At 37.6% G+C, this 27,340-nt stretch overlaps 1 protein-coding gene and 1 pseudogene across 1 annotated transcript in view; both read left to right on the forward strand.

The window, feature by feature from the left end:
• The window catches only part of LOC122675228 (cell surface glycoprotein CD200 receptor 1-like), a 48,820-nt gene extending 35,193 nt beyond the window's left edge, over positions 1–13,627 (forward strand). Inside the window, 4 exon segments of the mRNA XM_043873655.1 lie at positions 11,553–11,580; positions 12,944–13,265; positions 13,364–13,524; positions 13,527–13,627. Of these exon segments, the coding sequence (XP_043729590.1) occupies positions 11,553–11,580; positions 12,944–13,265; positions 13,364–13,524; positions 13,527–13,627 (612 nt within the window).
• Positions 13,628–22,102: 8,475 nt separating this feature from the next.
• LOC122675229 lies at positions 22,103–25,688 on the forward strand (annotated as a pseudogene).
• Positions 25,689–27,340: the final 1,652 nt, after the last annotated feature.

Consider the following 27,340-nt stretch of genomic DNA (forward strand, 5'->3'; position numbering starts at 1 on the left):
TGTATTTCAGTGTTGTCTGTTGTGATCTCTCCATTTTCATTTCTAATTTTGTTGATTTGTTTCTTCTCTCTTTGTTTCTTAATGAGTCTGGCTAATGGTTTGTCAACTTTGTTTATCTTTTCGAAAAACCAGCTTTTAGCTTTCTTGATTTTTGCTATGGTCTCTTTTGTTTCTTTTGCATTTATTTCTGCCCTAATTTTTAGGATTTCTTTCCTTCTACTAACCCTGGGGTTCTTCATTTCTTCATTCTCTAGTTGCTTTAGGGGTAGAGTTAGGTTATTTCTTTGACTTTTTTCTTGTTTTTTGATGTAAGCCTGTAATGCTATGAACCTTCCCCTTAGCACTGCTTTTACAGTGTCCCATAGGTTTTGGGTTGTTGTGTTTTCATTTTCATTCACTTCTATGCATATTTTTATTTCTTTTTTTATTTCTTCTATGATTTGTTGGTTATACAGAAGCATGTGATTTAGCCTCCATATGTTTAGTTTTTAATAGTTTTTTTTCCCCTGTAATTGAGATGTAATATTACTGCATTGTGGTCAGAAAAGATGACTGGAATGATTTCAATTTTTTTTGAATTTCCCAAGGCTTGATTTCTGGCCCAGGTATTGATCTATTCTGAAGAAGGTTCTGTGTGCACTTGAGAAAAAGGTGAAATTGTTTGTTTTGGGGTGAAATGTTTTATAGATATCAATTAGGTCTAGCTGGTCCATTGTGTCATTTAAAGTTTGTGTTTCCTTGTTAATTTTCTGTTTAGTTGATCTATCCATAGATGGGGATATTAAAGTCTCCCCCTATTATTGTGTTATTGTTATTTTCCCCTTTCATACTCGTTAGCGTTTGCCTTACATATTGTGGTGCTCCTATATTGGGTGCATATATATTTGCAATTGTTATATCTTCTTCTTGGATTGATCCTTTGATCATTATGTAGTGTCCTTCTTTGTCTCTTTTCACAGCCTTTATTTGAAAGTCTATTTTATCTGATATGAGTATTGCGACTCCTGCTTTCTTTTGGTCTCCATTTGCATGAAATATTTTTTTCCAGCCCTTCACTTTTAGTCTGTATGTGTCCCTTGTTTTGAGGTGGATCTCGTGTAGACAGCATATATAGGGGTCTTGTTTTGTATCCATTCAGCCAGTCTTTGTCTTTTGGTTGGGGCATTCAAGCCACTTACATTTAAGGTAATTATTGATAGGTATGGTCTCGTTGCCATTTACTTAGTTGTTTTGGGTTCACGTTTATACAACCTTTCTATGTTTCCTGTCTAGAGAAGATCCTTTAGCATTTGTTGAAGAGCTGGTTTGGTGGTGCTGAATCCTCTCAGCTTTTGCTTGTCTGTAAATTCTCCTTCATATCTGAATGAGATCCTTGCTGGGTACAGTAATCTGGGTTGTAGGTTATTCTCTTTCATTACTTTAAGTATGTCCTGCCATTCCCTTCTGGCCTGAAGAGTTTCTATTGATAGATCACCTGTTATATGTATGGGAATCCCTTTGTGTGTTGTTTGTTGTTTCTCCCTTGCTGCTTTTAATATTTGTTCTTTGTGTTTGATCTTTGTTAATTTGATTAATATGTGTCTTGGGGTGTTTCGCCTTGGGTTTATCCTGTTTGGGACTCTCTGGGTTTCTTGGACTTGGGTGGCTATTTCCTTCCCCATTTTAGGGAAGTTTTCAGCTATTATCTCCTCGAGTATTTTCTCATGGCCTTTCTTTTTGTCTTCTTCTTCTGGGACTCCTATGATTCGAATGTTGGGGCGTTTCACATTGTCCCAGAGGTCCCTGAGGTTGTCCTCATTTCTTTTGATTCTTTTTTCTTTTTTTCCTCTCTGCTTCATTTATTTCCACCATTTTATCTTCTACCTCACTTATCCTATCTTCTGTCTCGGTTATTCTACTGTTGGTTCCCTCCAGAGTGTTTTTGATCTCATTCATTGCATTATTCATTTTTAATTGACTCTTTTTTATTTCTTCTAGGTCCTTGTTAAATATTTCTTGCATCTTCTCAATCTTTGTCTCCAGGCTATTTATCTGTAACTCCATTTTGTTTTCAAGATTTTGGATCACTTTTATTATCATTATCCTAAATTCTTTTTCAGGTAGATTCCCTATCTCCTCCTCTTTTGTTTGACTTGGTGGGCATTTTTCATGTTCCTTTACCTGTTGGGTATTTCTATGCCTTTTCATCTTGTTTGGATTGCTGTGTTTGGGGTGGCCTTTCTGTATTCTGATGGTCTGTGGTTCCTTTTTATTGTGCAGGTTCTCCTAGTGGGTGGGGTTGGACGATTGGCTTGTCAAGGTTTCCGGGTTAGGGAAGCTTGCGTCAGTGTTCTGGTGCATGGAGCTGGATTTCTTCTCTCTGGAGTGCAATGGAGTGTTCAGTAGTGAGCTTTGAGATGGGTCTATGTGTTTGCTGTGACTTTGGGCAGCCTGTATGTTGACACTCAGGGCTATGTTCCTGCGTTGCTGGAGAATTTGTGTGGTATGTCTTGCTCTGGAACTTATTGGCTCTTGGGTGGTGGTTGGTTTCAGTGTAGGTGTGGAAGCTTTTGGATGATCACTTATTACTTAATGTTCCCTGTAGTCAGGAGTTCTCTGATGTTCTCAGGTTTTGGGCTTAAGTCTCCTGCCTCTGGATTTCAGTCTTATTCTTCCAGTAGCCTTGAGACTTCTCCTACTATACAGCACTGATAATAAAACTTCTAGGTTAATGGTGAAAAGATTCTGCACAGTGAGGGACACCCAGAGAGGTTCACAGAGTTATATGAGGAAGAGGAGAGGGAGGAAGGAGATAGAGATGAGCATAAGGAGAAAAAGGGGGATTCAAGAGGAGAGAAACAGATCTACGCAGTACTCTGTTCCCTAAGTGTTCTTGGTACCCCAGAACACCCACAGAGATTCACAGAATTGGATTGAGAAGAGATGGGGGAGGGAGGAAATAGAGGTCATCTGGGAGAGAAAAAGGAGAGTCAAAAGGGGGAGAGAGTAATCATCACACTCCTGAGTAAAAATGGGTACTGTATATTGGATTCTTAAATGTCCAAAATTGATATCACATACTGAAAAACAAAGATTAAAAATCTAGAGTAGAGGTTAGACTCTTAAAAATACAATATCAAAAACAAAAACACAAAAATTTAAGAAATGTATATGAAGTTTGCTTTAAAAATAGGGTCTTTTTTTTTTTTGCAAGCTTATAGTGGGTTGTGAAAATGAAAATTAAGGAGTAATAGAGGAGTAATAGAGGACTTGAAAAAAAATAAAAGAAAAAAGAAAAAGAAGGAAAAAAAATTTTTTAATTAAAAAAAAAAGTAAAATATATCTAGGAATTTCTCTGGGGCTGTTGCAGGCAGTGTGGGTTCAGTTCAGTTTCAGATAGCTCCTTGTTCCAGCTTACACTTCTCAATATCTATAGGCCCCTTCCAGTGCAGTCGGTGTTAACTACAGAGAATTTAATCTGTTGCACCTGTCACTTCTAAAGCGGTTCCTTTTGTTTATTTGGCTTGTTTTCAGGTCTCTTCAGTGTCTAATTTCTGCCCTGACACAAGTGGGCAGAAGTGGTGTTTAGGTTCGCTTGTTCAGTCATGCTGAGCGGAGGGAGGAGCACTGCAGACAAATATCACTGGCGTGTGTGGGGAGCACTCGCAGTGTTCTGGCCACACTGGGTTTGCCCCCGCTCACGGTGTGTGTGCGTTCCCTGTCTATACTGCTCAGGCTCCAAGCTGCTCTACAGGGAGCGGGCCCTGAGTTGCATGCACTTTCCAGGCCTAAGCCACTCAGGTTCCAGTTTTCGGGTACACCACAAAAGCCCAGACTCACTTGAGCCTGCGTTTTGTGCCTTCCCTGGCCCGAGCAGTTCAGGCATCCAGGAGCTAGATGAGCACACTCTCCCCTGGTGCAGAGCGCCTTATCCCCTCCGTGGTCCCAGCCTCAGTTTCTGCGCGCGACGGGTCGGGTGCGCCTTGTGTCTCTTCTGGGGAGCTGGACTCTAGCTGCGACCCTCCCAGTGGATGTCAAGCATCCAGAATCTCAGGGAGTCTTTGGTTAGAAACTGGAAACCTGTTTGCAGTTTGGTAGGGGATGCCGAGTCTGGGGCCGAGTTTGCCACCTCCCCCTCCCCCCTGCCTCCTGCCTCCGGCAGGGTATGGGCTGGTCCGCAGCCTGCTAGCTCTTCTCTGGAATTGCTCAGTCCTTCCTTTGTTCTGCGAACAGGCCGGCAGTATCTCGATTTGGGCTTTTTTGTTTGTTTGTTTGTTTTTTAAGCCTTAGTTTATTCATCTATAAATTGCATATATGGATCTCTAGGCTTGGGCTTTTTGCAGGTTAATTTTCTCTCTTTTGCTATCCCACAGTTTAAGTTGCTATCTCACTTTAGCTCCCTCCGATTGCCCTCAGGGCATTCAGGCCTGGTCCTTACCCTAAGCAATGCCGCCCGCTCCTCTCTGTTCAGCCCCCACTTGCTGGTGGCAGATGTGCGCGTGTGGGGTACTATTATGCTGGGAGTTGCTTTTAGGCATGTAATCTGTGGGTTTTATTTATTTTTCCTCCTGGTTAGGTTGCCCTCCGAGATTCAAAAACTTCCCCCAGACCCGCCAGTGAGAGGGTTTCCTGATGTTTGGAAACTTCCTCTATTAAGACTCCCTTCCCAGGACGGGTCTCCGTCCCTAACTCTTTTGTCTCTTTTTTAATCTTTTATATTTTGTCCTACCTCCTTTCAAAGACAATGGGCTGCTTTTCTGGGCGCCTGATGTCCTCTGCTAGCGATCGGAAGTTGTTTTGTGGTGTTTGCTCAGCATTCAAATGTTCTTTCGATGAATTTGTAGGGGAGACAGTGGTCTTCCCATCCTATTCCTCCTCCATCTTAGCTCCTCCCTCTTCTCTTTGCTATTCAAATTTTTGAAAGTTCTACTGATATGTCATCTAAACCAGAGATTATTTCCCCAGTATTAATTATTAATAAGCTATTAATCAGCTCATCAAGGGTGTTTTTCATTATTGTTCCAGTTTTTTTTTGATCCCTAGTATTTCTTTATGGTCCTTTCTTAAGAGTTTCTAGCTCTCTGTTTACGTTGTTCATTTGCTCTTGTATGTTGTCTGCTTATCCATTAAAGCCCTTAGCATATTAATCATGTTGTTGTTGTTCAGTTCTGTCTGACTCTTTGCCACCCCAAGGACTGCAGCACACCAGGCTTCCCTGTTCTTCACCATCTCCTGGAGTTTGCTCAAACTCAAGTCCATTGAGTTGGTGATGCCATCCAACCATCTTGTCTTCTGTCATCCCCTTCTCCTGCCTTCAATCTTTCCCAGCATCAGGATCTTTTCTAATGAATCAGCTCTTCGCATCAGGTGGCCAAAGTATTGGAGCTTCTGTATCAGTCCTTCCAATGAATATTCAGGGTTGATTTCTTTTAGGATTGACTGGTTGGATCTCCTTGCAGTCCAAGGGACTCTCAAGAGTCTTCTCCAGCACCACCGTTTGAAGGCATCAGTTCTTTGGTTCTCAGCCTTTATTATTGTCCAGCTCTCACATCTATATATGACTATTGGAAAAGCCATAGCTTTGACTATAGGGACCTTTGTTGACAAAGTAATGCTTCTGTTGTTTAATGCTGCTGCCTAGGTTTGTCATAGCTTTTCTTCCAAGGAGTAAGCATCTTTTAATTTCATGTCTGCAATCACCATCTACAGTGATTTTGGAGCCCATGAAAATAAAGTCTGTCATTGTTTCCATTGTTTCCCCATCTATTTGCCATGAAGTGATGGGACGGGATGCCATGATCTTCATTTTGTGAATGTTGATTTTTCAAGCCAGCTTTTTCACTCTCTTCTTTCACCTTCATCAGGATGCTCTTTAATTCCTCTTCACTTACATTAGGGTGTGTCATCTGCATATCTGAGGTTATTGATATTTCTCCCTGAAATCTTGGTTACAACTGTGCTTTATCCAGCTCAGCATTTCCCATGATGCACTCTGCATGAGTTAAATAAGTAGGGTGACAATATACAGCCTTGAAGTACTCCTTTCCCAGTTTTGAACCAGTCCATTGTTCCATGTCTGGTTGTAACTGTTGTTTTTTAACCAGCATACAGGTTTCTCAGGAGGCAGGTAGGGTGGTCTGGTACTTCCATCTCTTTAAGAATTTTCCAGTTTGTTGTGATCCACACAGTCAAAGGCTTTAACATAGTCAATAAAGTAGAAGTAGATGCTTTCCCGGAATTCCCTTGCTTTTTCTAATAATTGTTTAAATTCCAAGTCTGATAATTCCAATATATCTGCCATGTCTGGTTCTGATAATTGCTCTGTCTCTTCAAACTGTGTTGAAGAGTGTGTCTTGTAACTTTTTCTTGATACCCAGATGTGATGTACTGGTAAAAAGAACTGTTGTAAATAGACCTTCAGTAATGTGGTGATAAAATGGAGTAGGAGGAAGCATTTTAGAGTCCTACAATTAGGTGTCTGTCTTTTAGTGAGCCAGTGTCTCTGAACTGTGAACTTTACAAATGCTTCTCAGTTTTTGTTCCCACAACTCAGATTGACCAGGATGAGTGAAGTAGGATATTTCCTTTCTCAAATAAGTTAGACTCTGATTAAACCCCAGCAGGGGAGTCTCTAGTTAAATGGTTTCTCTTGAAATCAGACTTTGTTAAGGACAGTGTGCCCTGATGCATTTTAAAATAGTTCCTTTCCCCCTCTCCCTGCCAGCAGCAGGACGGGATTTCCCCCAGTATATACTGGGGGGAATTGTGAGAATCTGGTTGATTTCCTGAAGGTAAAACTCACAAAAAATGTGAAGGTCCCTCTATGACTGCGTCCCTCTTGAGTTTTTAACTCAGATTTGTCGAGGTTGAGCCTCCAGAAACTCAATTACAGTTCTGGTTTTCCTATTCTGTCATGGGTTCCCTTGAAGTTTCTGAGTTTCTGCTTTGGTAAGTTGTGATTCTCAGTATCTCCCTGCTGGTATCTCCAATTTGGAGAGGAGCAGTTTGCCATGTATCCTTGTTTTACTTATGGATATAAATGCCATTGTTGATTTTTCATTTTGTTCAGATTTTGGCTTGCCATTAGGATGTGGTGGTGGCCTCCAAGCTCCTTACACTGGAAGAAGTTAAAAACTGAATAGTATTTAAATATTTGCCCATTGATTTGTTGAGAAATTTTCATTCTTTATTTGTGACTTTTCTTCTGTTATATTAACCTCAAGTTTATAATTAAAGCCAGTAGAAAATTAGGATCACTTACTATTCTACAATTTACCTTTAAGCTGATTTGATAAAAATATAGATATTTCACAGATATTACATAAAAAGAAATTATTCTATCAGTCATTATCATAAATGTCAAGATTACTTATTCCTTGAAAAAAAATATTTTGCCAGGTTTCTTGTTTTTGCCCCTTCCTTGAGAGTGATATTTATTAACTAAATGAGAAAACAACAACAACAACAACACTGAGATGATGAGAATCAACAGGATTCAGAGCACAAATGAAGGAACTGGATTTTGGCAGTGAAGATACATTTAAAACCATTTAAATAACTATAACTGAACTATACTACAACCATCCACAATTAAGCTGGATGGCCACTGTGGATGTGCTTTTGGACACATTTCTGCATCATTGAGAATTTGAACTTTTCTGAACTGGATCAAGCTCAAGGACACCACCAGCTATTTTCAAACAATATCTGCTAGTAATTGCTAGCTGCATCCTTGTTGTTTCAAAGTTCCCCACTCCATTCACAACCATGTAATCTTTTCGAACACCAACCAATCCTTGTTTAACAAATACACCTTGTTAACAAATGTCCTTACTTCTTTGGCAGCTTCAATCCTAATTCTTGACAAACAATTCACGTAACTTGCATTTTTTTGCCTTTATAAGCTTTTCCCATTTTGTAGTCCAGTGGAATACAGTCCAAATGTTTTTGGATCTGTCTGTCCTTTGCAGCAGTCCTGACAAGCCCCAAATAAGCACTTCTTTATTTCAGTCAAGTTTCCATTTCTGAAATTTTGGTTTGCATTGAAAAATCTAATGTCTTGCATTTTAATAAGGAGAAGAAAGATGAGATAGCATAGATGTAAGTCATTCTTGGATTGAGAGTGGGAAGATTGGGGTGCTCTTTCTCAAAGAATGTGAAGCAAAGTCATAAGTTGAAAGTCAAGGAAGAAGGGAGAGCAAGATGAGGAACAAAGATAGTGAAATTACCACTACCTAGACTGGGGAGAGCACAATACTACACAAATATGGTATGACTACCCTCTTTACTCACTGGGGATCACTATTTCAAAATAGACTGATAGATATGAAAGAAAGTATTTTTTTTTCAAAAGTAGAAATACCAGTGCAAATTTTTCTTTATTTCAGAATGTATAAAATCAAGAGCAAGAGACCAAGATGAGTCACACAATTAACAATATATTGCCTTCAATAGAAAACAAAAGTGTGAGAGTCCTTGATACTCATATATTTTCCCCCTGATCTTTCTAAATTTACTGACACTTGCTTTTTTGTCCAGAACATAGTCAACCTTGGTAAATGTATCAAGAGCTCTTGAAGAGAATGTGTATTCTGTATATTGGGTGTCCTATTCTATAAATATTTTATATCAAGGTAATTGATATTGTTCATATATTTTGTCTTTAAAAATATTTTATTCTAATTGTCCTATTAATTTCTGGGAGAAGGATGTCAAAATCTCCAACTATGACTATGCAAATAGTCTATTTCTCCTTTAAATTTTGTCAGGTTTGCTTCATGTATTTTGAAGCTTGGTTATTTGATATATACACATTTATAGTAATTTTGTCTTTCTGATGAACTGATCTACGTAATTTTACAAAATTTCCTTTATCTCTGGTAACAGTCTTTATCTTGAAGGCTTTATTTTTATTAATATAGGTTCCCTAGCTTTTTTGTCCTGTTTGCATAGTTTATATTTTTCCATCCTTTACTTTCAACTTATGTGTATCTTTATTTTAAAGTTGATTTTTGTAGACCTCATATAATTGGAATTTGCTTTTTTATCCTTTCTGATAATCTTTGCTTTTGTCTCAACATAGAATATAGTTGTTAATATGATAAAATTTACACCCATCATTTTACTATTTGTTTTCTCTTTGTCCCCTCTGTTTATTGTTCTTTTGTTTCTTCTTTCCTGCCTTCTTTTGAGTTAACTAATATTTTTAAGAACACCATTTAAACTAATCTATTGACTTATTTTTTGCCTATACTACTTTGCATTATCCATTTTTAGTATTTGATTTAAGGATAAATTCCCCTTTCATCTCCCCACAACACCTTCTCTAGGAAACTTCAAGTATACTGCTGTTTCATATGTTTGCCTATTCTAGAAACTATATATGTATGAAATCATATATGTGGTCTTTTGTGATTGGCTTACCAAAATGCTTTCAAGGTCCTTCTATGCTATAGTGTGTATCACTACGTCACTTTTTATTGCCTGACAATATTCCATGGTAAGAGTATACCACATTTTACTTACCCATTCATCAGTTAATGGGCATTTAGATTGTTTCCACTTTTGGGCTATTAAGAACAACTCTCCTACAAATGTTTGTATAGAAACTTCTGTGGATGTATGTTTTCATTTCTTCTGGAGATAGAGCTTAAAGTAGAATTGCTGGGTCATATGGTAACTCTACATTTTTTTTTAAGAACTTACAAATTATTTTCCAAAGTGAATGAACAATGTAAAATTTTCACCAGAGATTTGTTAAAGATTCAATTTCTTCATATCCTCACCAACACGTGTTATTTTCTACCTCTCTGACTACAGCTACCTGTGTGGGGATGAAATAACATCTTATTGTGGTTTTTATTTGTATTTCTTTAAAGATTAACAATATTAAGGATCTTTTCATGTGTTTATGTGATGATGTGATATTTTTATATCTCCTCTGGAGAACTATCTATTCAATAGTGGTTTTTTTTTTTTTTTTTTTTGCTCAATTTTAAATTGGATTATTTACTTTTTATGTGATTTATTCATAAAAGCCCTTTAGGGGCTTCCCTGATGCCTCAACAGTAAAGACTCTGCCTGCAATGCAGGAGACATGGGAGACTCAAGTTCGATCCATGGGTTGGGAAGATTCTCCTGGAGGAGGAAATTTTCCCAATTTTCCATTGGGAAATCCCATAGACAGAAGAGCCTGTCAGGATGGAGTCACAACAGTTGGCACGACTGAGCATGCACGGATTTATGTATGTCAGATATAAATCACTTATTAAGTATGTGATTTACAAATGTTTTCACTCATTTTGTGGGTTGTCTTTTCACTTTCTCAACAGTGTTATTTGAGTACAAGACTTCTTTGTTTTGATATACAATTTATCTACTTTTCCCTTTGTCACTTATGCTTTTCTGCATCATATCTAAGAAGACTTTACCTAATCCAAATATTTACTCCTATTTTTTTCTTCTATGAGTTTTATGCTTTTAACTCTTACATCTAGGTCTATGATTAATATTGAGTTAACTTTTTTATTCTTTTGCAAGTAGATATCCAGTTGCTCCAGCACCATTTGTTGAAAAGACTGTTTTCCTCCATTGAATGATCTTGACCCTTTGTTGAAAATCAGTTGACCAGAGACACACTGGTTTATATCTAGACTTTAAATTTTATTTCATTGCTTTATGGGTCTATCCTTATGTCAATATCACAGTGTCATAATAAATATAGTAGATGTTTAAATAAGTAAATGTGAGTCCTCCAACTTTGTCATTTTAAAAGGTTATTTTGACTATTCAGGATCTTTTGCATTTTCATAGGAGTTTAACATCAACTTCTCAATTTTTGCAAACAAACCCAGTTAAGATTTTGGTAGAGGTTGTATCTAATTTGTAGATTAATTTGAGGAGTGTTGGCATCTTAACAACATTGAGTCTTCTGATTCTTGAATATGAATGTCTTAAATTTATTTAAGTCTTATTTAATTTCTTTCAACTGTGTTTTGTATTTTTAGAATGAAAATTTTACACTTCTCTTCTAAAGTTTTTTCCCAATGTATTTTATTCTTTTTGATGCTACGGTAAATGGAATTGTTTTTTAAATTTAAACTTTTTATTGCAAGTATATGAAAATATGATTTTTAGGCATTAATCTTGTATTCTGCAAACTTGCTGAAATTGTTTATTAGTTGAAATGTTTTTTTAATGGATTCCTTAGTATTTTCTATGTACATGATTATGCCATCTTCAAATAGAAATAGTTTTACTTCTTTCTTTGTGTGTATGTGTTACGTTGCTTCAGTCGTGTCTGACTCTTTGTGACCCCTAGGAACCCCTAGGCTCCTCTGTCCATGGGATTCTCCACACAGGAGTACTGGAGTGGATTGGTATGCCCTCCTCCAGAGGATTTTCCTGACCCAGGAGTCAAAACCATGTCTCATGTCTCCTGCATTGGCAGGCAGGTTCTTTACCACTAGCACCACCTGGGAAGCCCACTTCTTTCTTTACAATTACTATTATGTTTTTATTTACTTTTTCTTGCCTAATTGCCTGTATGGAAATTCCAAAATGATATTGAATAGAAGAGGCAAGAGAAGACATCCTTGTCTTGTTCCTGGTTTTAGGAAGAAAGCATCTAGCCTTTGATAATTAAGACTGACTTAGAAATGGTTTTTTCATAATATCTCTTATCAGATTGAGGTGTTCACTTCTATCCATAGTTTGTTGAGTGTTTTTATTATGAAAGTGTGTTGTCAAAGACTTTTGCTGCATCAACTGAAGTGATTATATGGTGTGGTTTTGTCTTGTAATACATTAATTGATTTTCATATGTTGATCTGTCCTTATATTCCTGAGTAAATCCCACTTGGTTATGGTATATAATACTTTTAATATGCTACTGGATTCTAATATACATGTGTTAATCTTTTTTATATTGCCCCACCAGCTGTTGAAGTTCTATTATTTTTAATCTGTTCTTTATGTTACTGGTTGGAGGACTTTCATTTGTCTAACTTTAACTTGGGTGGTTCTTTATCCATTTTTATTCTGATGAAATTAATCCATCCACTGAATTTTAATTTCTGATTTGGTATTTTTTAAATTCCACTTGTTTATAAATAGTGCTTTATATCTGTACATCCTGATGTTTTATTTAATACTGTCAAATGTTTCTTTTGGTACTTCAACATAATTAAGATAAATGGATGGATGACTGTATAGAGATGTGATACACACACATATTTATACAATGGACTATTTTACTATTGCTATTACTGAGGCATAAAAAATAAAATCTTGCCACTAGCAACAATATAGATGGACCTAGAGGATGTTATGCTAAGTGAAATAAGTCAGAGAAAGAAAAATATATCATTCTAGATATTTTTAATGAAAGTACCATATGTTTTCATTACTTAACATTTGCCTGAAGTGCCACCCTTAGGAAAAGGCATTTAGTTCTGATGTTAATGATTGATACTCTCTCATCAAAACTTAGTAAGAGACAAAACTTCATTTATCATTTCATTTCTATCCTGAGGAGTATGAATTATAAGATACATCTGACAGTCTCTATGACTGAAAGATTAGAACACTGTCTTTGTCTTTTAATTCAGATTCTGTTTTCTCATCAGTTTGTTTCATAGATATCAAATCTTCTGAATTAATTTTCATGACATTTAAAAAAATCATCATACATATAATACATGTTATTTTCCTAATGATACATAACACAGGAAGAAGTTGGTTAATCATTGGATGGATTTAATATTATACTTTATATATTTCATGAATGTTATTTCTGGAAGTCTAATATTTCTGGAAGAAGACCACTTGCAAAGTAAATTTCAAGTACAATTTCATGTAGTATGCTGTGAATAAATTTTAACACATGAAGTATTTATAAAGTTTTTCTTTTATTATTCTGTTTGTGTGTTTATGTATGTGTTTCCACTTAAAATTTCACTATCAGTACTAGTAGTTACAAAAGCTGTGCTCCCTTGCCCTCCTGTGCTGTGGACAAGTGTACTGCTAGCAACATGGGAAATAGTCCTCAGAGACAAGCCACCCTGCTTCAGAGCCTTTAGGCATGATACAAATCAGACCATAGGAGGAAACTGTACTGACAAGAAAATAACCTGGGCCTCCAGACCTGACAAGAATCTTGCCCTTCAGATCGATCCAGTGGTCATCACTCGTGATGGGACTTACACGTGTCAAATAGTAACAAGTGATGGGAATTTCCATCATGAGTATCACCTCCAAGTGTTAGGTAAGGAACATCATATATTGATGTGTTTCAGATAAACACATTTTGGACTGAAACAAGTCTCTATCTAAATTCCATGTCACATGTGTTAAGACTGAAGCATTTCCCCTACAATTCTGCAAGGGCCCCTGAGGTGTCCCTGGTTCCAATTGAAAAGGGAACTGCAGTGTGCAAGGAAGTTTCAGAGAAGCTTGCTGCACAGATCTTCTGGACCTCAGAGGGAGATTGTGTCACTGAGCAAGAACCTTACTGGGGCAATGGCACAGTGACCGTTCAGAGTACATGCCCTGGCAGGGCTGACATGTGCTTGCTCTGTCCTGCTTTGTCTCCCACTTGACTGGCATCAAGAGTCTGTCCATGCAACCACTAAAAATTATAAATATGTAAACTATGGAGCAACTTGGAAAATAGCTTGGGGGATAATGTTACTTGAAGTAACCAGGATACATATGTATACATACAACATGATTCAACTGGTTTAAATTATGTTTTTAAAATGGGACAATAGGAAAAATAAAAGAAGTATGGTAAGACAGTCAAAAAAAAAAAAAAAAAAAAGAGTCTGTCCATGGAATTGGATCAAGGCAAGCACCTATTTCTTTAGAGTAGTGAACTTGATGCTCAATATTTTCTTTCACAGAAGACTGTGAATAACCAAGCAGAAAATAAGAAAGCTTATGCTCCTAATTTGAAGATACTTTTTAACATGTAACTGGATAATGTACTAGTATGCTAGAGAAATTGTCTTCCTTTGTCAGATTGAGTACTGACTTTGTACTAGGCACCATATTAACTACATATTTAGTTCACTTAATACTGTTGTTGTTGTTCAGTCACTAAAGCATGTCTCATTCTTTGTGATCCCATGGATTGCAGCATGCCAGGCTCCTCTGTCCTTCACTATCTCCCAGAGTTTGCGCAAACTCATGTGCATTGAGTCGGTGGTGCTATCTAACCATCTTATTCTCTGCCACCCTCCTCTCCTTTTGCCATCAGTCTTTCCCAGCATCAGGGTCTTTTCTAATGAGTCAGCTCTTTGCATCAGGTGGCCAAAATATTGAACTTCAGCCTCAGTCCTTCCAATGAATATTCAGGGTTGATTTCCTTTAGAATTGACTGGTTTGATCTCCTTGCTGTCCAAGGGAATCTCAATAGTCTTCTCCAGCACCACAATTTGAAAGCATCAATTCTTCAGCACTCAGCCTTCTTTAGGGATCCAACTCTCACATCTGTACATGACCACTGGAAAAAAACCATAGCATTGACTATACAGACTTCTGTCAGCAAAGTGATGTCTCTGGTTTTTAATATGCTGTCTAGGTTTGTGATAGCTTTCCTTCCAAGAAGCAAGCATCTTTTAATTTCATGGCTGCAGTCAATTTATGCAGTGATTGTGGAGCCCAAGAAAATAAAATATGTCACTACTTCCATGTTTTCCTTCTACTTGCCATAAAGTGATGGGGCTTGATGTTGTGATCTTAAATTTTTTTTTATTTTTGTTGAGTTTCAAGCCAGCTTTTTCACTCTCCTCTTTCACCCTCATCAAGAGGCATAATAAATTAAATAGAGGTAGCAGGAATACACAAAACTATGCAAAAAAGGTCTTATGATCCAGATGACCAAGATTGTCAGACCATTCACCTAGAGCCAGATATCCTGGAGTGTGAAGTCAAGTGGGCCTTAGGAAGCATCACTACTAACAAAGCTATAGGAGGTGATGGAATTCCAGCTGAGCTATTTCAAATCCTAAAAGATGATGCTGTGAAAGTGTTGCACTCAGTATGTCAGCAAATTTGGAAAACTCAGCAGTGGTCACAGACTGGAAAACTTCAGTTTTCATTCCAATCCCAAAGAAGATCAATGCCATAGAATGTTCAGACTACCACAGAATTGGATTCATTTCACATGATAGCAAGGTTATGCTCAAAATCTTTCAAGCTAGGCTTCAGCAGTACATGAGCCAAAAACTTCCACATGTACAAGCTGGGTTTCAAAGAGATCAAATTGCCAACATTCATCAGATCATGGAGAAAACAAGGGAGTTCCAGAAAAAGCATCTACTTATGCTTCGTTGACTATGCTTAAGCCTTTGACTGTGTGGATGACAACAAACTGTGGAAAATTCTTTAAAAAGACATGGGAATACCAGACCCCTTTACCTGCCTGCTGAGAAACGTGTATGCAGGTTATCAAGCAGTAGTAGAACCGGACATGAAACAACTGACAGGTTCAAAATTGGGAAAGGAGTATGTCAAGGCTATATATTGTCACCCTGATTATTCAACTTATATGCAGAGTGAAAGTGAAAGTATTAGTTACTCAGTTGTGTTGACTCTTTGTGACCCAATGGACTGTAGCCAACTAGGCTCCTCTGTCCATGGAATTCTCCAGGCAAGAATACTGGATTGGGTAGCCATTCTTTTCTTCAGGGGGCCTTCCCGACCCAGGGATTGAGCCTGGGTCTCTTGCATTGCAGGCAGATTCTTTACCGTCTGAGCCACCAGGGAAGCCCCTATATGCAGAATACATCATGTGAAATGCTGGTCTGGATGAATCTAAACCTGGAATCATGATTGCCATGAGAAATATCAACAACCTCACATATGCAGATGATACCACTCTTATTAATACATTAACTCCTTTCTAACACATTCTCTAAATATTTTTTTATTCTGGCAGCCATAAAAATATCATTTGCTATTATTTGCTATTTTATTGTTGATAAAGTATCAATAATTTTATATAATTTAATAATATTTATTCAGTAGATAGTCAAGGACAACAATTATTTCCTTCCCAGTATTTCTATTTCTTATAGAAGTCACCACTTTATTTACTACTCTGAATAAGACAAGTTTCATTCATTAATTTGTTGGCCAAACATTTATTGAATGTTATTATGTGTTAAGATTGGTGATAGAAAAATGAAAAAGTCCATGCCTTCACATTGTTCTAGGAAATATTATCTGTTGATTAGCAGTAATGCCTTATATATGGCTTCTCATTTACCAACTGTGTGACTTTGTACAGTATTTCTCTGTCTCATGATTTTTTTTAATGATGCATGACATTATATTAGCTTCAGGTGTACAATGTATTTGATGCTTGTATATATTGTGAATTGATCACCAAAATAGATCTAGTTAATGTCTCATCATTTCCTCATCTGTTAAGTAGAATGAAAATACCCACCTCACAGAGTTACTGTGTTCATTAAATAAAATAGTATATGTACTTAACATGGTGCCTAGTACAAAGTCAATACTCAGTAAATGTTGGCTATTGTATTTATTATACTGACAAATATTAGCTCTTATATTAATCATACCAGTATATATTAGCTATTATAGTTGTTATTTATCACATTATCAAAATAATCATCTATTAATTATTCATCATAACATCTTTCATATTTATTTGTCTTTTTGCAACAGCTTTAGTGAAATCTTATTTATATATCATGCAATTTGCCCATTTAAAGTGCATTACTCAATCATCTTTGAATACAACTGTGCAACCATCACCAATCAACTTTAGAACATATTCATCACTCCTAAATGAAACCCTCTATCATTATCAGTGCCTAATTCCAACATCCTTCTAGTTTTAGTTAATCATTAATCTATTTTCTGTCATGATTTTCCTATTTTGGACAATTTCATATAAATGGAGCCACATATTATGTGGCCTTTGTGACTAGCTTCTTTTACTTAACATAATTTTTTCAAGAATCACCATGTTGTAGAATGCAGCAGTACATGCACTTCTAATCTTTCTTCTCCTGTGTCCATCTTCCATCAACTCTAGGCTCTAATTTTATATTTCCTGTCTCTAGACCCATGCATTTATCTCCAGTCCCACCTGACCTTCTCTTCTGTAGACCAAACATCCAACTTATACTCTATTTTCCTCTTCCATGTCTTCAGAAGCTTTGCTTCATTTATTATCCTTGCTCTCTTTTGGTTAGTCTTTTCTGTTTCACAAATCCTTTCCCTAAGATTGATTATATAAACATGCCTATTTTCCTCCTGTATTTAAAACTAGATGCTATGACTTCTTCAAACTCTTAGTTCTTGTGTTTTACTCATATCCAAGATTTGAAAAAGAGGATTCTAACTAGGGATTAATTTCCAAAATGCACAAACAGCTCATACAGCTCAATATATTTTAAAAAAATACAATCAAAAAGTGTGCAGAAAACCTCAATTATTCTTTGGACCTACTTCTCCAAAGAAGGGGGCTTCCCAGGTAACAGTAGTGGTAAAGAACCCTTCTGCAAATGCAGTAGATATAAGAGGTGTTGGTTCAATCCCTGGGTCAGGAAGATCTCCTGGAAAAGGAAATGGCAACCCACTCAAGTATTGTTGCCTGGAGAATTTCATGGACAGAAGAGCCTGGTGAGCTAAAGTCTATAGGGTCACAAAGAGTCAGACATGACTGAAGCACCTTAGCACGTAAGCACTCCAAAGAAGATGTGCAGATGGCCAATAGGCACATGAAAAGGCACTCATCAGCGCTAATCATCAGGAAAATGCAAATAAAAACTACAGTGAGGAATCACTTCACAACAGTTAGAATGGCTATCATCAAAAAGTATACAAACAATCAATGCTGGAGAGGGTATGAAGAAAAGGTATGAAAGAAAGGGTATGAAAAACCCTCCTACTCTGTTGGTGGGAATGTAAATTGGTATAGCCACTGTCCTGAACAATATGGAGTTTCCTTGACAAACAAAAAACATAGCTGCCATATGGTCTAGCAATCCCACTCTTGGGCACATATCCAGAGAAAAACATAGTTCAAAATGATACATGCACTCCAGTCTTCACTGCAGCACTGTTTACAACAGCCAAGATATTGAAGAAACCTAAATGTCCATCAACAGATGAATGGATAAAGAAGATGTGGTATGGGGTCTTCCCTGGCAGTCTAGTAGTTAAAACTCAATGTTTCCACTGGAGGGGACATGGATTTGATCCATGGTTGGGGAACCAAGATCCTGCATGCTGTGCAGCATGGCAAAAAAAAAGAAAAATTGGTACATATATACAATGGAATATTACCCAGCAATGAAAAAGAATGAAATAATGCTATTTTCTACAAAGTGGATGGACCTGGAGATTATCATACTAAGTGAAGTAAATCACACAGAGAAAGACAAATGTCAAATGATATAGCTTATATGCAGAATATTAAAAAATGATACAAATGAACTTATTTAATAAACAGAAACAGACTCACAGACTTAGAGGATGAAGTACGTACTCCTTTTCCTATTTGGAACCAGTCTGTTGTTCCATGTCCAGTTCTAACTGTTGCTTCCTGACCTGCATATAGGTTTCTCAAGAGGCAGGTCAGGTGGTCTGGTATGCCCATTTCTTTCAGAATTTTCCACAGGTATTGTGATCCACACAATCAAAGGCTTTGGCATAGTCAATAAAGCAGACATAGATTTTTTTTTTGGAACTCTCTTGCTTTTTCAATGATCCAGTGGATGTTGGCAATTTGATATCTGGTTCCTCTGCCTTTTCTAAAACCAGCTTGAACATCTGGAAGTTCATGGTTCACGTACTGCTGAAGCCCGGCTTGGAGAATTTGAGCATTACTTTACTAGCATGTGAGATGAGTGCAATTGTGCTGTAGTTTGAGCATTTTTTGGCATTGCCTTTCTTTGGGATTGGAGTGAAAACTGACCTTTTCCAGTCCTGTGGCCACTGCTGAGTTTTTCAAATTTGCTGACATATTGAGTGCAGCACTTTCACAGCATCATCTTTCAGGATTTGAAATAGCTCAACTGGAATTCCATCACCTCCACTAGCTTTGTGTGTAGTGATGCTTTCTAAGGCCCACCTGACTTCACATTCCGGGATGTCTGGCTCTAGGTGAGTGACCACACCATCGTGATTATCTGGGTCATGAAGATCTTTTTTGTACAGTTCTTCTGTGTATTCTTGCCACCTCCTCTTAATATCTTCTGCTTCTGTTAGGTCCATACCATTTCTGTCCTTTATTGAACCCATCTTTGCATAAAATGTTCCCTTGGTATCTCTAATTTTCTTGAAGAGATCTCTAGTCTTTCCCATTCTATTGTTTTCCTCTATTTCTTTGCATTGATCTCTGAGGAAGGCTTTCTTATGTCTCCTAGCTATTCTTTGGAACTCTGCATTCAAATGGGAATATCTTTCCTTTTCTCCTTTGCTTTTCACTTCTCTTCTTTTCACAGCTATTTGTAAGAAATTGCATTAGGGCAAGTTAAAATACTCTACTTTAAATCGAGGCAGCAAATTGTGGCCCATGGATAAAATCTAGTCATATTTTTACAAATAAATTTTTTTTGGACAAAGCCATGCACGTTTTTTCCCTTATTATATGTGGCCGCTTTCTTACTGCAATAGCAGAGTTGAATACTTGCAACAGTGACCATATGGAACACAAAGGCTCAAAAGTTCACTCATTAACCCTTTGGTAAAGCTACAAAGTAATCCCTCTGAGGTCAGCTCTCACCTCTTATCTGTTTCTGGAATAGATATTTGAGCCTAATATTAACTAAATTTAATGGTTAGAATCTCATCCTTTGTCTTCCTTCCAGCCCAAACCAGTAATATTTAGCTGTCTAGAAAAGTCAAATTATTTCAGAGACTTGTTTACTGCTCATTTTTAAGAACTTTATTGAATCTATTTATTTTTCTTATGTCAACATATTTTTTTAAATTATTTTTATTCTAGTTGATACATAATATTATTTAAGTTACATGTGTGCAAAACAGTTATTCAGAATTTTTAAATGTTATGCTCAAAATATTGGCTATATTTCCTATTTTACAATGTATCCCTGTAGCTTATTCTATAGAAAATACTTTGCACCTCTTAATCCCCTACTCCTATATTGCCCCTCCCCATGTTCCCTCTACCCACTAGTAACCAGTAGTTTGTTCTCTGTATCTGTGACAGGCTCTTTGTTTATTTTTTTAATGTGGTGAAAATGGATATAAAATTAGAATGGGGAGCAAAATGTGTATTTTTATAAGCTTAGGATTCACAAATGCTTATTTTCTATAATTTTATTTATTCATTAGCTGTGCTGGGTCTTCGCTGCTGTGCTGCCTTTTCTCTAGATGCTGAGAGCAGGGGCTGCTTTCGAGGAGGGTGAGCTTCTCATTGTGGCAGTTTCTTTTGTTGCTGAGCACAGGCTCCAGGCACACAGGCTTCAGCAGTTGCAGCATGTAGGCTCAGGAGTTGTGGTTCCTGGGCTCTAGAGCACAGGCTCAATAGTTGTGGAGCATGGGCTTAGTTGCTCTGCAGCCTGTGGGGCCAGCGATTGAACCCAAGTCCCCTGCATTGGCAAGTGGATTCTTTGCCAATGAGCCACCAGGGAAGCCCCCAAATGCTTACTGAATTGTGGTCATATAAACTCAGAGGTATATATAAGAAGTATGTTTAAAATCATTGTTGTTCAGAAAAATACTATAAAAATATTTAAAATACTAAATACTAAAAATTCTATAAAACAGAGTTTTAAAAAACCAAAGTTGTAGTAGATTAAGACTATTTTGACTGTCATAAACTGAAAAATTCAAGAGAAGGAATGCATATAGGTCTCAAAAACTATGAAATTGAGAACTTGAACAAAGTAAAGACTGTTACCTCTCTCTGTTACTTCCCTCTGTACCTCTCTCTACTGGATGTATGTCCAACACACATATACACATCCTGCTCTGTTTCTCTGAGGAACGCTGAGAAATAGACCTATTTTAGGAAGAATGAAGAAAAAGCAAGGTGGGGTGTGGAAGGGAGATTAATTTACTTTAAGAAATTGGTTCACATGATTGCAGAGACTTGGCAAGTTCAAAATACGCAGAGTAGGCCATAAGGCTGGAAATCCTGGGTAAGAGTTGGAGTCTGAAGGCAGACTGCTGGCAGAGCTCCCTTTCCTACAAGGTCAGTCTTTTTCTATTAAGCCTTCAACTGATTGGATGAGGCCCACTCGTATTTTGGAGGGTAATTTGCTTTATTCAAAGTCTACTGACTTAAAGGGATTCTCTGGTGGCTCAGATGGTAAAGAGTCTGCCTGCAATGTGGGAGACCCGGGTTTGATCCCTGGGTCAGGAAGATCCCCTGGAGAAGGAAATGGCAACCCACTCCAGTACTCTTGCCTGGAAAATCCCACTGACAGAGGAGCATGGCAGGCTACAGTTCATGAGGTTGCAAAGATTCATACACCACTGAATGACTTCACTTTATTTCACTGACTTAAATGTTAATTTCATCTAAAAATACTTTCACAGAAATATCTAGAATAGCGTTTGACCAAATATTGGGTTAACATGGCTAGCCAAGTTGACACGCAAAATTAACCATTGCAGTAGGAAAAGTAAGGAAGGAAAGGGATGAACTACTCTTCTTAATTCTGGCTTCAAAATTCTTTGAGAAAATACTCTGATTTGCCCTGTTGTGTGCAGTGCCCACCACCGGGCCAAATAATTTTAAGCAGGGGGTGGTATCTGGTAAAAGGACTATAATTAGTCCAGCTCACATGAAGTGCCCATCATGAACCAATACATTATGGCTTGAGAGGAGGTGGGGTTACTTTGTACAAAATAGTTGTCAAATACAAGACAAGGTGTCTCATAAATGGGAAAATCATTAATTAGTACCTTATAAAGGTACTTTTCATATGTCAGCATGTTTTTCCATGGAGAAACCTCAAATTTCTGTCTTTCAAGGATTTTCATGTGATTTTAACTATGGTTAATTGATTTTCTATCATGTTGTAAACAAGCTCTTATGGAGAAATAATGGTTTTCACTCCATTTATGTATCTAAAATTGATTTCATCTACTTTTCTCTGCATATCTTCTAACTTCAACAACTACTTCATCTATGGACAGAAAGCAGAGCACTGTAACACTTCCTACAGAAGGTAGTATGCTTTTTTCTTTTTTTGAGGCCACTACTGAAGCATGAAATGTTGAGCTTACTTAGAAACAGAGTCAGTGGTCTGGACTGAGTGCCAGCTTTGTGCCCAGTTGAAGAAAATGGTGATCTGAATCCTGTAGGATAAGGAACCTGAATGTCCTCCCCTAAAGCAGTTCAATTCCACTGGAAGACTATGGAGTGTTCTCTGTCAGGCACTGTGCTGGGCTTTGTGGGGAACATAAGAGTAACAAGACTGTCAAAGAGCCCCAGCCCAGTTTTGTGGGGGAACCCAGCCATCAGGAGCTCAGCTATCAGCCAGACAGAGGAGGTAAGCACTCATAGCAAGTGTGTAGAAAGGGAGTGGTTAAGCACCAAGGCTTAGAAAAGGGTTCACAGAGCATATAGCAGTAAACTGGGTCTTAAAGAAAGGATATTTAAATATAAAAAAAGCAGTATATGACCACCTTAGAGAGTGAAAACAATGTGAGAAATGACACAGAAATAGAATTGTACTTGGTGTTTTTTCTGGAGTGTGGAGGCAATGTGGTCAAATGTAAAGTGAGTCAATGTGAAAAAGAGGGTTTTCAAAGCCAATATGAAGCCATTTAAATTTGTCCTCTAGGCCATAAGAGATGTTTGGAGGGTTTTAGAGTTGAGGGAATGACATCTGTGTTGTAGAATGATATATTGGCTGCAGTATAAGGTATGAACTGAAGGGAGAAGAGTTTTGAGACAGAGACAGAATTTAGGAGGCTTTTGTAACAATCTAGGTACATGGTGACAGGGACTTAATCTAGGGTATGGTAGTGAGAAAAGAAAGAGAATGCCCCAAAACCAATTGAAATTTGTCTGTGTGCGTATTTATAGACAAGGGATGCAGAAACGATGAGATATGACTGCTGATTTGGAAACAAAGATGAGACTCTATCCTCTACCTTCTCTGTGAAGTAGGAGGCAAAATCACTGTAGCTGATCACAGGCATGCACAAAGAACATATTTGTAGTTAGGAACCAAATCCATTGAGTATGGGGTTGGCTCTGACCATTGTGTAAATTATCACAACAGGTATGAAAATGAAAGAAGAGAATGAAGAAAAAGTGAAATAATAGCAATACCACAAGAACTATCATTATACGTGAAGGGTGATTGAAGTTCAGAGAATGGAACATGAAAGGACATAAAATATCTGCCATGCTTGGAATCTTCACTGTTAGAGTTACTTCTTTGGATATTGTGCCCCTGTTCAAGTGTGCTTATTTGACTGGCAAGTATGTTCCCTTAAAAAAACAGAACTTGAGGATAAATACTAGCAAAAACATTAAACTTATACTGTTTACAAGGTAAAGTTCAAACTCCTGAGAACACAAAGGAATATTCACACCTTGCTATCTCTTCAATCTCTTTATCTTTCTGGTGTTATCTTCATCATCTTTCCCTTGTGTACAGACCTGTTTACCCACACCCACTCTAGTTGTTTTCCACAAAGGTTTAATACGTTATATATTTCATGTGATTTCTTATGTAATTAGAAAGTTCTTGCTTGTATCTACATCTTTGACAAGAGATTCCCTCTGGAAGGGAATACTGCTTGGAGTAATGGGAAGAATATGATTTAACCGCCACCACTCTGCTTTTAAAGTCCTCCATCTTCCTTCATTAGTTGTGTGATCTTTGTTTGGCTGTAAAATGCAAGGACTTGAGTACATCTCTGAAGAGGCAGGTGACACCAAAAGATGAGAGGGGAGATATTAAATCAGAGTTTAGTACAGACAAGCTTCATCCATATAAGCTTCTTGCCCATTATAGCTGATTCTATTTATGAAGAAATAACTGACATGCACTTCTGTTAGAGGTGAGTTGTAACAGACACACCTAATTAGCGTATCTCACCAAACCCCTGCCAAGCACAGAAACATTATGTGAATTTATGGGAAAGAGTGACCTTTTAAGTTGGAAAATATCTGTAGGCTTGCAGGGCTGAATTTTTACTTTAAAAGATGGACAAAAGGAATCAATTTCTTTATTTAATTCTCATAATTACATTTAATGTCTGGAAATAAAATCTGCAAGCAAAGTTCACAGTTGAACGGTCTGGTAGCATAACTGAAAAGGAAGGAAGGAAAGAAGGAAGAACAAGAGGGAAGGAGTGAGGGAAGGAGGAAGTAAGGAAGATCTGTTGATTTTACTGACTTTGGGATTCTCCAAATAAAAAATGTACTTAAAAAATTTCCAGCTTGTTTAAAAAATTCCCAGCTTGCTTAACCTGAATGTCATTCTACTTAATGCTTGTCTGAAGTGCTACTCTTAGGAATAAGCATTTAGTTCTGAGGTTACTGATTTATTCTCTCATCAAAACTTAGAAAGAGACAAAACGTCACCTATTATTCCCTTTTCTATCCTGTCGAGTATGAATTACAAGATAAATCTGCTAGTCTCTATGAGCAAAAAATTAGATTTAGAACACTGTCTTTATCTTAGAGATTCTGTTTTCTCATCTGTTTTATAGACATCAAATCTCCTGAACTAATGTTATAACACTTGAAAAATTTTGCTGCATATATAATTCATGTTGCTTTCTTAATGATTCATAATACAGGATGAAGTTGGTTAATCTTTGGATAAGTTTAATACTTTATATATTCTCCAGGCAAGGATACTGTAGCGAGTTATAATTTCCTTCTCCAGGGTTATATATATTTAGTGTAATTTCTTATGTAAGTCTAATATTTCTGGAATATGACCACCAGCAAAGTTCAAGTACAACGTCATGTAATATACTGTGAATTAATTTTAACACATGAAGTTCTATAAAGAGCTTTTCTCTTATTATTTTCGTGTTTGTGCCTGTGTGGGTGTCTAGTGAAAACTTCTTTATTGGTACTAGTAGATGCAAAGGCTGTGCTCTATTGCCCTCCTGTGCTGCAGACAAATGTGCTGGCAGCAATGTGGGAAATAGTCCTCAGAGACAAGCTGCCCTGCTTCAGAGCCTACAGACGTGATACAAATCAGACCATAGAAGAAAACTGTATTGACAAGAGAATAACCTGGGCCTCCAGATCTGATGAGAATCCTGCCGTTCAGGTTGATCCAGTGGCCATCACTCACGATGGGAATTACATGTGTCAAATAATAACAAATGATGGGAATTTCCATCATGGCTACCACTTCCAAGTGTTAGGTTAGGAACATCATATATTTTGGTATTTCCAATTACCAGATTTGGGACTGAAACAAATCTCTAAATTCTATGCCCCAGGTTTTAAGATTGAAGCATTTTCCCTACATTTCTGCAGTGCCCCCTGAAGTGACCCTTGATCAAACTGAGAATGGAACCGCAGTGTGCAAGGCAGCTGCAAGGAAGCCGACTGCACAGATCTCCTGGACCTCAGAGGGTGACTGTGTCACTGAGCAAGAGCCTTACTGGGGTGATGGCACAGTGACCGTCCAGAGTACATGCCGCTGGGGGGCCGCCATGTGATTGCTGTGTCCTGCTCTGTCTCCCACTTGACTGGCAGCAAAGTCTGTCCATAGAGCTGGCTAAAGGTAAGTGCCTGTTTCTTTCGTGAACCTGATGCTCAGTCTTTTTCTCTATAGAAGATTGTGAATAACCAAGCAGAAGGTAAGAAAACTTATGCTTCTAATTCAGAGATAGTCTCTAAAACTTAACTGAGTAATGCATTAGTATACTAGAGAAATCATGTTCCTTTATTAGATAGAAGGAATTAGTTTAATAACTCCTTACTAATATATTCTCCTAATATATTTTATTCTGGCACTGTAAAAGTACTTTGAGATTAATTATTGGTTGTTGCTATTTAGCCACTCAGTTGTGTCCGACTCTTTGCAACCCATGGACTGCAGAACTCCAGGCTTCCCTGTCCTTCACCATCTCCCTGAGTTTACGCAAACTCATGTCCATTGAGTCAGTGATGCCATCCAACCATCTCATCTTCGGTCATCCCCTTTTCCTCCTGCCCTCAATCTTTCCCAGCATCAGGGTCTTTTCCAATGAGTCAGCTCTTTGCATCAAGTGATCAAAATATTGGAGCGTCAGATTCAGCATCAGTCCTTCCAATGAGTATTCAGGGTTGATTTGCTTTAGGATTAACTGGTTTGATCTCCTTGCTGTCCAAGGGACTCCCAAGAGTGTTCTCCAGCACCACAGTTATACTCAGCTTTCTCTATGGTCCAACTCTCATATCCATACATGACTACTGGAAAAACCATAACTTTGATTATATGGAATTTTGTGGGCAAAGTGATGTCTCAGCTTTTTTATATGCTGTCTAGGTTCATTGTAACTTTTCTTCCAAGGAGCAAGCATCTTTTAATTTCATGGCTGCAGTCACCACCTGCGGTGATTTTGGAACCCAAGAAAATAAACTTTGTCACTGTTTCCATTTTTTCCCCATCTATTTGCCATGAAGTAATGGGGCCGGATGCCATGATCTTCATTTTTTGAATGTTGAGTTTTAAGCCAGCTTTTTCACTATTCTCTTTCACCTTCATCAAGAGGATCTTTAGTTCCTCTTTGCTTTCTGCCATTAGGGTGTTGTCATCTGCATATCTGAGGTTATTGCTATTTCTCCCAGCAATCTTGATTCCAACTTGAGCTTCATCCAGCCCAGCATTTTGTATGATGTACTCTGCATAGAAGTTAAATAAGCAGGGTGACAAAATACAGCCTTGACATACTCCTTTCACAATTTTGAACCAGTTCCTTGTTTCATATCTGATTCTAACTGTTGCTTTTTGACCTGCTAGAAGTTTCTCAGGAGGCAGGTAAGGTGGTCTTAAATTCCCATCTCTTTAAGAGTTTTTCAGTTTGTTGTGATCCACACAGTCAAAGGCTTTAGTGTAGTCAATGAAGCAGAAGTAAATGTTTTTTTGAAATTCTATTGCTTTTTCTAAGACCCAACTGGTACTGGCAATTTAATATCTGGTTCAGCCACCTTTTCTAAATGCAGCTAGTAGATCTGGAAGTTCTCAGTTCACCTATTGTTGAAGCCTATCTTGAAGGATTTTGAGCATTACCTTGCTAGCATGGGAATTGGGGTAACTCTATGGTAGTTTGAATATTCTTTGGCATTGCCTTTCTTTGGGATTGGAATGAAAACTGACCTTTTCCAGTCCTGTGGCCACTGCTGAGGTTTCCAAATTTGCTGAATATTGAGTGCAGCACT

Source organism: Cervus elaphus, chromosome 19 (assembly GCF_910594005.1).
Source record: "Cervus elaphus chromosome 19, mCerEla1.1, whole genome shotgun sequence".
In the NCBI taxonomy this organism is placed as follows: Eukaryota; Metazoa; Chordata; class Mammalia; order Artiodactyla; family Cervidae; genus Cervus; species Cervus elaphus.